Raw genomic sequence first — 17,141 nt, 5'->3', positions numbered from 1 at the left:
CCTCCGCGATAGAGTTTTTCACTCAACCTCGCATTCCGGCACTGTATGGAACGTAGAGCAGCTGGCCAAGCAGGCTACGCAGCCTACATGAGGGATCTCTTGAAAAGCAGCGACCGCAGGGGTCAGGGGCTAGTGAGCATGGAGAGAGATGGAGGTGTCGTTGAAGGGGAGAAAAAAAAAGCCCCTGCTCAGTGCCTCATTTCTTCGAACCGTGTCAGCGCGATTTTCACCCCCTCGTCATGCAGTGTGGCGCGCCGGCACACGTGTGGCAGTTCACCTCCGAAATGTTGGCCTTCCAGTCCTGACTTGGTGGCGCCGTCTGGTATTTTTTCCAGAACTACTCGCAATATGGCGACAGTAGAACCGCCACCTTAATAATCTTGCTCAGAGGGTCTCGATATGGTGTATCACTCATGTATTATACGACTCAAGACAAATAAATGATCAGTTAGGTCTGGAAGTGTACAGTACTATATTAGGTGCTGTCCACCTTTATTTTGTACTTTTAACATAATTGAAGCGAAGCCATAGTTACTGTAGATAGTTTCCTGCATATCGTCTTACACTTTCTTTCTGCGGATTGTTTGCGCAGGTGGACTATTATATATCTCAGGCAGCTGCCGAAAATCACGCTGTACGTGAGGCAGCCTGCGCCTGCATCGCGGAACTTGCCTCCAAGGTATATCAATTTCTATTCTAGCCCACGTGACAACATGAGCCCCGTGTACATGGACGCGACGGGGGCGGGCTGAGTTGAGTGGCGGGTTCAGCTTACCTCGACGCGCCCGAGTTTATATAAACTCGCACAGACGAGTTGAGGTGAGCGGTGATCGCAACGACGCCTTGCGTCGAGGCGAGCCGAAAGCCCGTCTTCCGGTACCGGTTTCCGCTCCTCCAAGCCTGCGCTCTCGCCGCTGTGAGCTGCGGTTGTTTACACAGTTGTCGCTCCGCCACCGCGATGGCTGTCTTGGTAGTTTTTCTCAGTTTGCACCAGCTGTACTTTATGGTTGCGTTGGTGTCTTGGCTAACACTGCACAACGCGATGGCAGCAGTGGTTCTGTAAGCGCAGGAAAATTACTGGCGGTAAGCGCAGGAAAATGGAGCACGAATCAACAAGCCGGCTTTGGTGCATTTAGGAGGCTGCCGAGGAACCCTCAGTGAAGTGAACTGCGCTTACGGTCCGCCGTTGACAGCCTTGGGGGCAGCTCAATATAAATAATATTTTCTCGCGTAAAACAAAGATTCGTATTAAACTTCTCTGGAAAAGTTGGAAAGCTGTAAATATTTCTGACTTTGGTCAAGAACACTGCATTGCTCCCCCGCAAAGCACATTAACATACACTAGTGGTGAATGCGTTTTAACAAGGAAATGCGGTTCTTTTCCTACCGACTGGAATCGTTTTACCGTGCTGCGTATAATATTTCACTTTTTCGAAGTTTCGTCGCAACCTAACTGCCACCATATTTAAGAAATTGAAATTTTCTTTAGAAGATTGGTTCCAAAAATTAATGGTGTAGTAAAGTGACCAACCATTACTTTTTATAGTGTAATCGTAGATGGTCTAGCGTACTGTCTGGGATATTTGGCGCGAAACGACCCTCATCTCCTTCAAAACCCGAACACTAAACCCAAAAAAACGTTCGAAATGCCTAAGTCCATTCAGGGATTCATGAAACACGAATTAAAAAGAGCGAAACCAACCCTGGACTACGCTTTTCCTCTGGGGGAAATTACATGTATTGGTAAAGGCACTTAATTTTTGTGATAAAGTCAATTTACACCAATTGCGAAAAAACCAAAACAAAACTTACAAAGAATAAAATACCCCAAAGTATTTGCTTTTTCATAGTCGAACCTGGCTGTGAAGAGCGCAAAATAAATCCAAGCGGAGTTGGAATGCTGCGCATTAGTAGACAATTCTGTGAATTTATGCAAATGTATTCTGATGGCAAGGTGACCAGAAACTTTATTAAAGCGTTCATGTGCACGTATTTGAGGTTTCTGGCGCACAAGCCGATTTCCTGCTACGGGCAGAGCAAAATAGCCAGTCGTGAGAACGATAACCAACAAGCTCTCGTAGGACGTGCCAAGCAAGATTTAAACGTAAAAGCGATCTGCATTTACTGCATAACAGAACGATGTCCTCGTTCTTTTATGCTTGCTATCGAGCAAATCACTCATTTTTTTCTCGTTGACTAAAGCTAGCAACGTCGTTATTTCATCATCTGTCCACATGGTGCGTGAATCCCGCGTGGATGTCATCGTGCCTAGCGCGCGCGTACCGGCCGACAGAGAAAGAGCAACATCGGAGTGATGGGGACAGGGGAAGCGGAGACCGCGACGGGCGGGAGAGGTCACGAGCCGTCAACTCAGCGCGACCGGTTATACATGCCCTTTCTGAGCGTGGCGAGTTCGGTGAACCTACCCCCTGTCTCCGGGTCGACGGGACTCGCCGCGACGACTCTCCGCCCCGACGCGTCCGCTTATACATGGGTAGGGCGAGTCCGGAAAACCTGTTTATTTCGACTCAACGCACCCTCGTCGGGTCAATGTAAACGGGCCTATGGTCACACAACAGCATGTCAAATACTGTACGATTAGTGAAGGAATGAAAAGTGACAGGTGTGGTGCTGGTTAGACAGGAATGCAGTAGGGTATAGGAATCAGTGGAATACAGAGTGACTAACAGGAATACGAGGTGAATGTAAGTAGCCAATGTATTCTAGCTTATATTTTTGCAGGAGAAGTGAATATTGGCAGGTGTACACTAGTGTAGAGCTATAGACTTTACAAATTGGCAAAAGTGTGATTTTTCACTGACAGCGTAAACCGTTAGGTTAGATTGGCTTCCATTCAGAAGTGAACATGCTATGTAGTGGAAGTGATTCGAGCAACAGCTTGACCCCGAAATGAAAGACTCTAATCTAACCAAATTCGACCTAGTAGTATAACCGTGACAAACCTAGTTGCCGATGATGATGGTGTAAAAAAAATCGCACCCTAGGTTATGATAGAGAATAGGTGGGATGAAATATGTAAGTAAACACGTAGAGGCCAGCCAGTGCATCACGGGTAATTCGAGATTGATGGAAGAGCCTTTGTTTTGCAGTAGACAGAAAACAAAAATGATCATGATGGTGGTGTAGATAATGAAGTGAAAAATACACCCCCTCCCAGCATGGAGGAAAACGTTTACGAATGCGACATGACAGTATTATTACGTTCTTTTGTTAATGTGACAGCCCCGCCGCGGTGGTCTAGTGGCTAAGGTACTCGGCTGCTGACCCGCAGGTCGCGGGTTCAAATCCCGGCTGCGGCGGCTGCATTTCCGATGGAGGCGGAAATGTCGAGGCCCGTGTGCTCAGATTTGGGTGCACGTTAAAGAACCCCAGGTGGTCGAAATTTCCGGAGCCCTCCACTACGTCGTCTCTCATAATCATATGGTGGTTTTGGGACGTTAAACCCCACAAATCAATCAATGTTAATGTGACATCAGACACAGAGCAGGCGAACTGCACTTATTATCGACCTCTCTGAGAGACATCAGTTCAAGTCGTGTGATGTCGCATTTCTGCATTTTTTTTTTTTTTTTTCAGATAGCTCAGGATGTCGTGAGGCCACACGTGTCTCGGCTTTTCCAAACCCTCCTCGTTTGCTTCCGAGACCCTTCGTGGGCAGTTCGGGATGGTACGTGTAATCAACGCGCTTGTTTCTTTACTACTTTCATGAGTCTTGTGTCGTGCTCTGCGAAAAAATTCTCATCTCTGCCATTTCTCATGTTTACAGCCGCTTGTCTTGCTTGCGGAAACTTCATGCTGTGCTACCCTGAAGAGTCAAAGTAAGCAGCTATTTTCTGGAACGAATCTAACGGGGCTTGTCATTGATGTAGAAAATATAATACTGCAACATATGATTCACAGTAGCTTTTACACTGGGAAGAAAACTTGTGTTATCCACAGATTTTTGGTGTGACATCTTGTAAATGAACCTGTGTAGGCAGGTCGTTCCTGGTGGAATGACCTGCCTACACAAGGCAGAACAATGTAGAATCGTTGAATAGACAAAGCCCCTACCTATGCTGAGATGCAGATCAGGTCAAAGGTTATGAGTGTAACGCATCAAACTTTTGCATATTTTCGAAAGGTGATGCCGTTAGTCTAGCTCTTTCTCCATTCTCCAGCTTTTCGTGCTTGGCGATTCTGGATTGGATAAACGACCGGTGACGTGAAGGTTGCATGCATTTCAAGGGAAGTGTGAGCCGAAATAAGATAGCAAGTTGAAGCTGCACTCTAAAATATATGATGTCAATAGTTTCACTGTCATGAGTTAACGAAAAAAATCAAGGCTGAAATCTCATTTTTGTAGTTTCACGTCGAAATCTATGCCCGTTAAGTAACAAATTGCCATTTTTTTTTTTTGTAGGTATATCTCTTTTTTATCCAGTTCTAGGTCTATGGCGCCCACAGAGGAGTATCTGCTTCGTTTTTATTGAGTAGAAGCTATGCAGGACCCAGTATATGTCTTTAAAATTAAGTATATCACGGTGTCTTGTGCGGGATTGTCACGGTGGCATCTCCACCTGCATTTTATTTTCGTGCCCTTTCTCACTTACCGAGCGTCATGTCGTGGTAAGAGTGGTGTTTTCGGGATTGTGAAACTGTACTTTACTGATACGCGAAGAATCGTTTCGTGCTTTAGTGTCCCTTTTTAAATCACAACAGCAGCAGCAGCACCAGCAACGTTTCCATGGAGGTGAAATGCTAGAGATTTAAGTGCAGAACCCCATGTGGCAGAAATATCTGCAGGCTTCTACTACGGCATCCTTCATAATCATTGATTGATATGTGGGATTTAACGTCCCAAAACCACCATATGATGTCCTTCATAATCATGCTCTAGTGATTTTGTGAAGTGAAACCCTCAACACTCGGTTTTGTTAAGTTCGCAAACTTCACTATCTGCAGGGCATCTTTGAAAACCGTCTACCCATTGTTCTTCAACAACCTCCAAGACTGCATCCCGTCAGTGCGGCAAGGGGCAGCCGCCGCTCTCGCCAATGTGGTCAGGGCGTATGGTACGTACTTAATTAATACCTCTTGCAAATTTTTTGTGCATAATTGTTCATGCATTTGCATGTATGTATATATATATATATATATATACACACACACACACACACACACACACACACACACACACACACAGTTGAACCCCTTTGTAAGAGACATGCACTGGGCAGTATTTCTTGTCTCTTATAAGTAGGTACCACGTATGCATTTTCTTATGAACCCTTGTTTCAATGAACGCTCATTGTTGTCTCTTATACCCATTTGTCTGTTAAATCAGTGTCTCTTACAAAGGCGTTCGACCGGCTTTCAAACTGGGGGCCTCAGGTTGTCTGGGAGACCCATATTCCAGACAACGATCGTCTTTAAGTTAGGCATGCTTCACTGGATAACACATTTGCGTTGCAGCAGAGGCGCCTTTTGTTTTCTTTATCTGTGAGATATCTGGGAAGCTTTCATCACAATTTGCTACGACAGATGCGCACGAGCATACTTTTCGAGGCAGGCACATTTGATGAGCAAGTGCGCCTAGAACTGGGTTGAATTTGGCTGCAAACCACACAACTTCTGATAAGCTGCCAATATCGAATTGCTGTATGGCACTTCAGTTAGACCATTGTTTGCCAGGAAGAAATTAAAGGCACCTATTTCACGCTGGATTCCCAGAGAAGGCAAGCGGGTTAGGGGGAGACAGAAGGTTAGGTGGGCAGATGAGATTAAGAAGTTTGCGGGTATAAATTGGCAGCAGCAAGCACAGGACATGGTTAAGTGGCGGAACATGGGAGAGGCCTTTGTCCTGCAGTGGACGTAGTCAGGCTGATGATGATGATGATGATTTCACGCTGAATGTTACGCTAGTTTGTGCCAAAACAGTTGTTATGCTTCATGCGGCATGTTATGTCTTGCTTTATGCCTTAACCAAAACAGTTATTAATATTATTGCCACAGGCCAGGAGGCCTTTGAAGTGGTGAAGCCCAAAATCACAGAGGGCCTAGCTGGCGTGGCCAAGCAGCCAGCGGAGACTCTCCACTACAGGGACATCCAGGGTTGGGGCGCCGGCAGCGGGAGCAGTGCCACGCCCAACATCAAGGCCATGAAGAAGCTCCACGACAATGATCCAGCACTACACACTAACCAGCCGGTATGTGCCGTACAGGACATTTAAAGTATTTTAATAAGGGAGCGGTCTGTGCCTTGTTCAGTCACTGTGCACCCCTCACACAGCAACATACACACTATACTCATGCACCCAACACACCTACTATATTCACTCACTCGCCCACACCACACCGCTGACTCACCCACTAAACACACCTACCCACTCCGCTCACCCGTTTACTCGCCCCACGCAATCACTCACTTCTCTCTCCTATGCACTCTGCTCTCTCTCTCATCCAGCTCACATTCCCCTTCCACTGGCACACTCGCTCACTCCACTCACCCCCGACTCCACTTGCCACGCACTGCACTCATCTCACCTTCCATTCACTTACTTACTCTACTGACCTCTGTTTATTCACCCACCCGGCTCAACCCACATTCCACTCACCCATCCTCCCAATGTATGAAAAAGTGGGGGGCAGTACTATTACAAAGTTTTATGGGTATCCTTTCAAACTTCGAAAAAAAAAAGAATGATAAAAATGTTATGTAGCATATTTAAGGCAACTTAAAACAGTATTGGGAATTCCTCAGGAAGGCCTACAATATACTCCATGATGTATTTGCTCCAGTAGTGACACTTCAGTAGTTGAACTATTAATTTTGTAAGTAGGCAAATTACAATAGATTGTTTGACTTGCCATAAGCATCGTAGAATTATTGACAGTGCAATGGGTTAGATACAGATAAAGAGAAGAAAAGGACACAGCGCTGAACTTTCAGGTAAGTTCAGTTATGAAAAATAAACAACATTTGTATATCAGTGAGTCACCAAGCTGTGCACAGTTGCTTGTACACATGCAATACTACACGAATCATGTCCTGTCTAGAAGATACTTGTGCTCTTCATCTAGAAGAGTGATTTCATCTAGAATCATCGTGCTTTCAATTATTATACGATGAACATCCACTAGCTTGTCCAACTTGCGATTCTGCTTGCTATAAGAAATTACAACTTTTTGGTTCCGTTGAGCTATGTAGCATCGGCACGCATGCAGCCCAGCTTGCGTAGCATCAATCTATTATCCGCCTCACAGATAGCATGTTGTGCTTCTGTGTTCGTCACTGCCCAGCTATTGCTGTGTAGGCAATACAGTAGACTCAAATTGAAATCTCTTAAACGTGATTCTGCCTCTAATATTATTGGTTTCATACTTGAATTTCGCACCCCTGTTCATCTCAGAGTAAGTGGAACACTTGTTGAATGGAACATATTTTCTTGGTCCCTTCAGCTCCTGTTTAACGAGTCTACTGTACACTATATACTTTTCCACAACATATCTACAGGGCTGGTCAAAAGTTCCAATGCCACTGCCCCATGTGTTTATTCCTAATGCTGCGTGTCCTGGGAACTTCTGACTTTCCCTGTGCATCATCCTATGTAATTAATGCCTGGCTTGACTGTACCATGTATTCCTATGGCAGCATGGTCTGGGAACTTTTGACCCCTTCACCTTCCGTACATCATTGTTTGTAATGCCTGGCCTGCAAATGATGTAGTGTAGAGTAGCAGCTCACAATTTGTAGTTGAGACACTTAGCTGAAACAGTTACATGTGGCCTCTTTCCCTCCCTTTTTATTCAGGCTTATTCTTGTGAAAGTCTCGCTCCAAGGGCGGGGCTGCCGACAGACTGGAACTACCGGAAACCGTCGGAGCCTTGGGAGTTGGCTGATGGGTAAGTTCTCACAGTAATGAACATTTTTCTGTGTAATGTAATTAAGACATGGTGCCCGTTTGAAAAAAAAAAAAAAGAATCATTTCATCCTTGTTAATGTATACAGTCAAATTGAAATGGACTGAGCAACTCATATGGGCAATACTGATCTGGTGGCTGCGGTGCTCGACTGCCGAGTTGATGGTCGCGGGATCGAATCCTGGCTCAAGTGGCCACATATCGATGGATGTGAGGTGTTGGAGACTCGTGTACTTATATTTAGGTGCACAGGAATCCCGAGCGGTTGGAATTTCCTAAGCCCTCCATTACAGAACCACACACAATCGTATCGTAGCTTTGGCACGTAAAACCACATATACTCTTTCGTTAGTGAAAAACAAAAAGAAAAACAGGTCATTGTAAAATCTTTTCTTGCTATATTTATAAAGATATTATTTCTGAATAAAATAGTACCATTCTTTCAATTCACTGGGCTTTCTTTATTTAACTAATCATGTAAAAAAAAAGATAACTTGTAGGTGACTTTACCACCATAGAAATAAAATCAAAGCCGTGATGCAAATGGCCCAGCATGGACAAGTGTGGCCATCTAGTGCCAAGGAAAACACATATGATGCATAAGTTCCCAAGTGGTACCGTGTAGGACCAATTTTTGCCGATGAAAAGTATATTCGTCATCAGTCATGTCGTTACAGAAACCCTATGATAACCATATCCATCAGTGCTGGCAAAAAGATTAATTGCTGAATGACTCCTATGTTGAAAAATTTTCTGTTGGCACAAAATATATTTGAAACGTTTCGCTTGATACCGCAGTGTTCTCAATGCATTTTGATGCCAGCTGAATAATTAGCGCTCTGCTTGACTTATAGCTCTCAGTGTTCTACATGGAATATTATTTGAGAGTGCTCTGGTATTTCAGCATAAATCGTTAAGACATATTACTAGAATAGGTGGGTATAACCCAATCTATAAACTTGCCATACTATCCCAACACAACTGGTCAAATGTGCTATATAAACTGTTGTTGGAGTTAACGCATGGACTGGTGTTGAAAGTTATCGCTGTATTGTCTTGAATGCGCCTTCTCTTGTCCATGTCCTTTGTCTGTGCTACCATATATTATCATGTTATATAAATGCAAGTTCCATCCACAGATCCGCAGCGCACTTCTCCTTTCACCTGTGAAAGGGAGTTGTGCTAGCTGGTGTCCGCTCGAACTGTAGGTACTTTTTCTCGGATAATGTAAATACTACTGATTAAGAGATAAAGGTTCGTTGGTTCCCTGATTTCAAGATCCCTGGCATAATTTACCAGGACGTTCCAAGTTTTCGACACAAAACCAGCGACACCAGTGTGTGTCTGTGTGGAAAAGTCGTCTGAGACATTCTATTATTGGTTGACATCACAAATGAGTTAGTGCTACTCGATGGATCATTTAGGCAAATTCTTTCTGTGGCAGAGACAGCAATGGCTGTGGGTGAAACTGACATTCTTTTTCTTGGATTTTAACCGAGTATAGCATATAGTTGCACTTTTCGCCAGAATTTCCCTTGATCTGAGTTGTCGAGTTTCGTTTATCTGTCGTTTTTGTGCGATTCGTAAAACTCCTGGCCTACGTTGTCGTAAGGCTAGTGTGTCTGAAGTGATGCCGTCTCTTCTTCTCGGCCGTTCTAGGTGCATCCACCTGATAGCGGAGCTGTCCCAGGTACCTCAGGTGTCGACGAGCGTCGCTGAATTTCTGCCCGCCCTCTCCGAAGCCTCAAGGCACCGGCATTACGTTCACCACGTGGTCCTGCTGGAGACGTTGTGCAGTCAGGTGACGTTTTTACAACTTGGCTGGAATTCAACTTACTAGCTCAGTAGTCCATACCAATACAAAGTGAACAAAAAAGGAGGAATCCTGTCAAACCTCTTGATAACAAAGTTGTATCTTACACGAAAATAAGTTCCTTGCAACTGGAAATTCTTCACAATGGTTTATTTCAACACGATATTTATTACAAGACTATTTTTAATTGACTTCATTAAAATTGGTATTTCATTATATCCAGGTTCGTTATATCGAGGTTTGCTTGTAGATCAAGGGCTCATTTTTTTTTGTCATGACGCAACCAAATGAAACCAACAAACAATGAGGACTTATGGAGGCATTATTCCAAGTCAGTGGTGTAGTAATTATGATGAGAGTCTAAAGAAATTGAAATGGATGAAAAGACAACCTGCCACCACTGGAGGTTGAACCTAAAACCTTTGAATAACACATCTGACGCTCTACCAATTGAGCTACAATGGAAGTCATTTATTTGGAGACTTTGTTGCGTATTTCGTTCCATGTAAACCTGAGAGTGTTAGCCAGTGCCGATCATAGCTGTGACAGTGAGTGTGGAACACACTCTTTTTTGCCAGCTGGTGTTGCTATGCAGGATGTATATTAAGTAATTAAGTGGTTAATTGCAATAAAATTAAACAAACATTATATGGTTTACCGTCATGTGGTGCTCCTTAAGATATTTCTTTTATGATGTGCTGAGATGATTGACTAAGACCAATTAGTCAAAATGTTTAATATCTGCTTTAGGGCCAATTTTATTCTGTTATCTTGTAGCACATGCCAAAATGACTGATCCTACTTTTTGTAGCAGTGTACTTGCCACGTGGTGGTTCCTTCTGGTGTTAAAAGGAGGCCTGCATATTATGAAATAAAGCCACACGAGTGTGCTCTTGTGGTGCAGTATTGCAGCGTCTTCATTGGTACTTCAAGCGAAAAACTGTGCACCCGTAATCTTGCCCACAAAAAGGCGCATGAAATGTTTCATACCTTGAAAAATACTTGTGCTGGAACAGTAGTTACATATTTGAAATCATCCTGTGAATATAGATACAATCAGAAAGTCTCATTAAATTTATAAAGAGTTTTTGAAAAATTTTGGGGAATGCAGTTTGTAGAGATGAAGTGTTGTAGTGTTTGAACTGGGATACTGAAAAACTTCAGTGATTGGTGTGTTTGCATGTGCTGATATCAAATTTAAACTGGGCTTTTACGAAGACTATTCAGTTAATATTAATACAAGTTATTGATGTAAGCATTATTTGATCACATTTCTTTTTAACCAGCTGTGCACAGCTTGTCGAATGAAATGCATTTGTATTCCACACAGGACAAGGAGTCGTGCAAGTGTAACCTAACGGTTCTAGCTTTCCTGTAGCAAAAGTTGTGAAGCATCAAATGTTTAATTTCAATGACTGAGAAAAAGAATTTTTCCTATTTCACCCTTTCTAAAAATTTATAAACTTGCGAAAGCAACGTTTGGCACCTGTTTTCCTCGCTATACAATCAGCTTTCAGTAAAATAATTACTCGAGCCTAATCATAACAAAAGTTGCATCTGACATAAATATAAGCTCGTTATATCTGAAAATTCGTTATAAAGGTATATTCCTAACGCTATGTCTGTTGTGAGACACTACTTCATTTACTTCATTTCGCTATATTTCATTATAGCCAGGTTTGTTATATCAAGGCTTGAGTGTATTTTCAAAAAATCTTTTTACGAAAATGTTTGGTCCCATAAAGCAGCCTCCCTCCTTAGACAATGTTTTGTGTTCATTGTTTCCAACAGCTCCCCAACATCGTGAAAGGTGTGGGCAAACGAGTGTTCAAGATGCACATTGAGCTCTTCTTGGAGCCCATCTTCTACAGTCTGGTAGGTGTACATTTTTAGAAATCTAGTGATCTCTCAAGACGAATCGAAACTTGTAAGTTTATTTTGGAATACCGTACATGCCTCAATGAGAGGCATCGCGTAAGAGAAGCACTGAACGAAATAATGCCGTGGGAATATCTAGTCTACAGAAGCTACTGGCTCAATTTATAGTTAATTCAAAAACAATGTGCCTAAATATTTAGCAGCGAGCTTAAATATAACATGCACAAAAATGAGAGATTGGAGTACTTCAGTTATCACTAAGTATCAGAAACACTGTGATACTTTAGTCGTACAAAGTATAGGAAGACAGCGTGATAATTCATTCCAGTACTTGTTTTTAAATAGCTTTACTCACGAATATACATGTGCGTTTGTTAAGTTGGCTGGTCATGCTACTTTCTACAACAGGTATTATTACAGTTGTTATGCAATCGTTTATTACATTACCGCGGGAATAGTTTGAATGTTCATGTGATAATAGCAGCTGGTGTAAACTTCAAAGACTCGTTAAAAAACGTTTTAGTTTCAGTTCACAGATTTCAAACCTTCTTGCTGTTTTTTGCATACGAGACTTCTATTCTGTATTTCATTCATTTACATTAGCACTCTGACATATTGCTGTTGATTTTTTCTTCGTACTTCCCATTCAGCCAGGACAGCTCTGAAAATACCTCAAATGAATGCAACAGAACACGCAAGAAAAATTAAATATATCTGTCAGCTCAGTGCTGACTGGAAAATTCATCATGCATTGTTAACGAAGTGTTACGTTACTCTACCAGAACTAACTGCGAAGGCCACGGTAGGAAAAAAAAAGACACAAAGTTATTCAGAGCAATGTAGTACAACCGTATAAAATATTAGTTTTTTTATTTCATCTTACGGCAGAAAGCATCATCATTTATTACTCCACCTAAAAAAAAAAAAGATCACTTTACGGATGGTAAAATCATTGAAGTATTTCTTCATGTAAATGCCTCTGCTGCAAGAAATCTCGCTTGCCTCCACAGCGTTGCACCTGATGCTTGAAACATCGTATGGTTTAATGGATCCACTGGGTATTTTTAAGTAACGTATCTATGGCGGCAAAAAAGGTGAGCCATTCTGTACTGCGTGCTTGATGCTGCAGAACTGCGAGAACGCCCTGACATCCAGTGCGGCTAGCCAGTGCCTGAACCAGCTCGCGAGCTTGTTTGGACCCAGCATACTGAGAGCAAGAGTGGAGCAGTGGAACCCGAGGTGAATCTTCTTTGCGTAGTTAGTGTCCGTGCTTCGTCCGTGCTGTGCAGCTATGGCTGTGCTTTGCATTAACAATTAACTAGAAAATTTCTTGGCAATTTTAGCAGTAAGTGCACTAGGAACTCGTTGATTCTACCTTCAATCATGTTGAGCTACACTGATAGCCAGCGATAAACAATCAGGCTGATTGTTTATCAACAATCAGCCTGATTGTTTATCAACAATCAGGCCGATTGCTTAATAGTACCTTAGACATTATACGTGCCAGAGTTTCTTTTTACTTTGATAACGCCAATGTATTAGAGAGATGACCAGGAACTTGACTACTCATATTTATTCACTTTCTTGCCCACAGAGGCCTCTGGCTTGATAAAGGTATAGAGTTGAAAATGAGTCATTAATTATTAAGCTTTCCCCTTTCCTCCAAGAAAAAGGAGTTACTTTATATGTAGTTGTCCACCTCCGCATAATGCAGACTGGATAGAAGTTTCACGGAAGGATTAGTAGCATGCGAGGGCCATACCCTTCACTTGGATTTCTGTGGAATCTGCGGCTGGCTCTTGCTAGTGAGCATGGGATTCCATAATGCTGCACTGCACGCAATAGCCGAGACAAACTATATGGTGGTCCGGCACTGCTGCCCAGAGTCGGTGAAATAAGGGTTTGTTCTGATTTGGCTACAGCTAGAATGAATCTGAACAGGTAATTATTTTATGAAAGGAGCCAGAAGACAAACTTTTTTACGGTATATTATTAGGTCTTTCTTTCACAGAGGTTGCTGAAAATTGTTCAAATTGAAAAGAGATTAATACAGTAATACAGTAACGGATTACAACTTTACCAATAAATATGACGTTTTTGTGGACTGCCCATATTACTTTGTGCCATGCAGTACATTTGCACTGCATGAACAAGTTAGGTACATACAAAGTAAATCAATACAGGGACGGGAGGAATCTACGTGTAGAACAGTTGCAAAATGTGCACCCGAATGCACATCTTTGCATTCACAAGAATATGCTCAGTTGTTTTAAAATCCCTTCTCTGGTGCGCAGGTACTTGGAGCAGCTCGACGCCAATCTCCACATAGCCGGTCTTTGAATCGCGCCGCACGGAAACCCGCCAAGCCTCGACGTATCAACAATCCTGCGTGCCACTATGGGACTTAAACTCCTTGTTTGTTTAATTCATATCCCTTTTCGCATGTAGCACTAGACACACCAGGCACGACATTTTGTTTTTTAATGCCTATACCATAAACGAGATTTGGAAAGTGTTCTATGCTTTCCAGTGCTAAGTCGTACCATTCCACACAAAGTTGTTCGTGAGAAAAGTCGCGGGGGCGCGAGAGGACGCGAGAATGTTGGGAGCAACGAACGTTGTGGATTACGGCCGGGCCTCCTTTCTGTGGTCAGCCAGTGATGCACCGTGGGTCCAAGTTGCCAATCAAGATGACCTCTCTGTAATGGCAGCTATGCAAGAAACGTATAACATGCCTGACCGCACCATGCCTTCGTACATATCACCTTAAATAACTACAACAGAGATAGTATCCTTCTGAAGTAATGAATGTTGTCGGGCTAGTTGCTAGTTGGTTAGTCGATTTTGAAGACATATTTAAACTGCGTGAGAAAGGCAGCATGTTATACGCATAGAACATGCACACATGAAGTTGGAAGTCTGCGCTTCGTTTGTCTGTGTGTTCGATGTATCTAAAGTGTTGTTTTCTTCATGCAGTTTAAATATGTCTCCAAAAAAAAAATATTATTCACCTCTCAACAGTTGAGGCACTTCCATATGCAAGTATTTATAACGGCATAGCAGTATTCCCCTGTCAAAACAGTGTCAAAAAACAGTTTTTTTTTTAAATTCTTTATGACTCTATGACTTTTGTTTGTTTGCTTGTTTGTTTCCTTGTCAACAAAGATCTAGTCTTGGAGGGACACTTTGTTTTCAAACGAACAAGGTACCTGGAGCACCGACGTATATACATATATTTTGTCTGTGTTTATCTCCCCAAATGTTTTCTTAAAAAAATAAAATGTTTCAAGCCATGCTCTTGTGTGGGGTATCGTGAATTGTTTGATTTTGTCACGTACAGTTGGAACCCAACTTCATCTTGGGACATTTAAAATTTGTACAAATTCAAGAACCCATTCTCTCTCGTAAAAAAATGCAGCTAGATAATTACCTGCCAATTACCTTATATCGATTCCCACAAGGCGTGGGATCTTCCAAATTTTTTCTATCACATGGCACAATGCTCCCTCTTGACTTTTCCTCCTTTCATGCCGAAAACTGGCCCATCACTCACGTGCTTTGCAGCGCAACACTTCTATTGATATAGGCAACAACGACGGTCATGCTTTCATATCCCGGCAACAATGAGATGTGGCAATGTAGACTTTCAGGTCACCCCGATAAAAGATCAGACTGTCGTATCGAGAACAGCCGATCATTGACAAGCCTACGATTGAGAGAGCACGAGTTGTTCAAAAGCGGTGCACACAAATATGCATAAGACCAATGTACCTTCAAGGGTTGCATTTCTTTGCACTAGCAGGCACCGGGTTTTGCATGTGACGCCAAAACCTGCTCGTTGAAAAAAAAAAAAACTTTGCTTTGCTTTAAGTAATAGTAATAATAAAAAAAAGCTTCTTTGATAAAGATAGCTAATAAAAGCAATTTAATAAACATATAGATCAGGCTAGTTGGAACAGATGCGTCTTCGTAGGAAGCACAAAATTAAGCTAAGCAAATAAAAACTTCACTTAAGAATCGTTTAGAAATGTTCACCTAGAGCTATTACATACTGTTACATTGCTCGTTGATATTTTTTTTAACAGCGAGGTTGTTTAAGCTAATCATAATCTGTGTGTGCGGCATATAAAAAACTATCCTCTTCATAAATGAGTACTAGCCACAGAAATTGGGCAAATAATTCCACTACTGCTTGCCACTGGTCCACTAAAACTGAAGGGGGCAACAGTTAGCCCAACAAATCGTAAATGAGTATTTGCCACAGAAATCGGGTAAATCCTGCTACCAGAGTCCTTCAAAACTCTGCTGCTACTGGCCACCAAAAATGATAAAGGCAACAGCTGGCCAGCCAATGGCTGCGAAGCAACAGCAACGAGCTAAGACCTAGAAGAGGTATGAGAGAATATTAGGGAACGGGAAAAGCAACAGCGGCTGCAAGACCATGAAGCGATGGAAAGCCTGCAGCATCGGCGACATGCCCGTAAATCTACGAGAGGTGTGAATGCTTGGTTTCAGCAAGAGTTTGTCAATTCGGAATTTGGAAATGCACATCGTGTCTATGACAGCCTGCACCTCTCTGGCTCAGAACCAACATAGACACAACCTAGCATCATCTTGCTAAAACCTAGCAACAACATGGAAGCAGCCTAGAAAGAATCTGCATCACCTTCAGAATCGTGTAATTTTGCTGTTTCGAACCTTGCGCAGCTTAGAGCTAAAGCCTAGCAACAACATGGAAGCAGTCCAGAAAGAATCTGCATCACCTTCAGAATCGTGTAATTTTGCTGTTTCGAACCTTGCGCAGCTTAGAGCAAACGTTGTCTTTTTTTGTGTTTGCCACCAGTGCTTCCAGCATGTGAGTGGTATTGAGCATCAAGCAATGCGTGAAAGCCAAGTTACGCATGCAAACTGCTGTTTTAAAAGAGTTTCTATTGGTTTCTGTAAATACTATCCGAAATGCAAGACGAGAAAAAGTGGGGGTCACCATTTCACGACTTGGCTAGATGGTACACCACAGGCCACAAGGAAACATTTCAGTTGACTGTAGCATTTGCGTTACATGCGTCTCACTGGTGATCTAGGCATTACCAGGAATACTAAGATGATACGTAACGAGAACAGAGCCACAGAAAATGATTAGAGTGGTTGCATGAAGACCGGCAGTTGGTCCGTGCTGACGTTCATCTAACTCACCTGTGTTCAATAATACCCAAAAAACAATAGAGTTGAAAAAGCTACCGTAGAAGAGTGCTCCAGGTCAATTTTGATGACCTTCGCGTTATACGTGTGTTGAAATGCAGATGCGACGACAACTGCAAACTCTCTGCTCTGAGATGACTGCGAGTTTTCTCTGTACAGCAGATATTGAGAAACGTGAAATATATAATTTTATATGCAAAACATGTGTTTTTTTTTTTCTAAAGCATCATTTGAAGTAAGAGAGCAAATAAAAGAGAAAACTTTACACAATGAACATTCCCGCATATGAAGACAAGCAAAGTTATCTAGGACTCGTTGATCCCCAATT

General features: G+C 42.5%; 1 protein-coding gene across 2 annotated transcripts in view; it reads left to right on the top strand.

Moving 5' to 3' along the window:
- LOC119166824 (uncharacterized) overlaps positions 1-14,368 on the top strand; it is a 36,282-nt gene extending 21,914 nt beyond the window's left edge. The window contains exons 8-17 of one of the 2 annotated variants that reach the window (XM_075867448.1): positions 593-679; positions 3,598-3,688; positions 3,788-3,839; positions 4,966-5,075; positions 6,016-6,209; positions 7,814-7,905; positions 9,583-9,724; positions 11,528-11,611; positions 12,744-12,853; positions 13,909-14,368. In XM_075867448.1, the coding sequence (XP_075723563.1) occupies positions 593-679; positions 3,598-3,688; positions 3,788-3,839; positions 4,966-5,075; positions 6,016-6,209; positions 7,814-7,905; positions 9,583-9,724; positions 11,528-11,611; positions 12,744-12,853; positions 13,909-13,954 (1,008 nt within the window). In that variant the 3' untranslated portion in view covers positions 13,955-14,368. The remainder of the gene's footprint in view (positions 1-592; positions 680-3,597; positions 3,689-3,787; positions 3,840-4,965; positions 5,076-6,015; positions 6,210-7,813; positions 7,906-9,582; positions 9,725-11,527; positions 11,612-12,743; positions 12,854-13,908) is intronic. The other variant, XM_075867450.1, reaches the window with a different exon arrangement.
- Positions 14,369-17,141: the final 2,773 nt, after the last annotated feature.

This window comes from Rhipicephalus microplus, chromosome 6, assembly GCF_043290135.1.
Source record: "Rhipicephalus microplus isolate Deutch F79 chromosome 6, USDA_Rmic, whole genome shotgun sequence".
In the NCBI taxonomy this organism is placed as follows: domain Eukaryota; kingdom Metazoa; phylum Arthropoda; class Arachnida; order Ixodida; family Ixodidae; genus Rhipicephalus; species Rhipicephalus microplus.
Note: the sequence above shows the minus strand (reverse complement) of the source record. Positions and strands in the feature narration are given on the sequence as shown.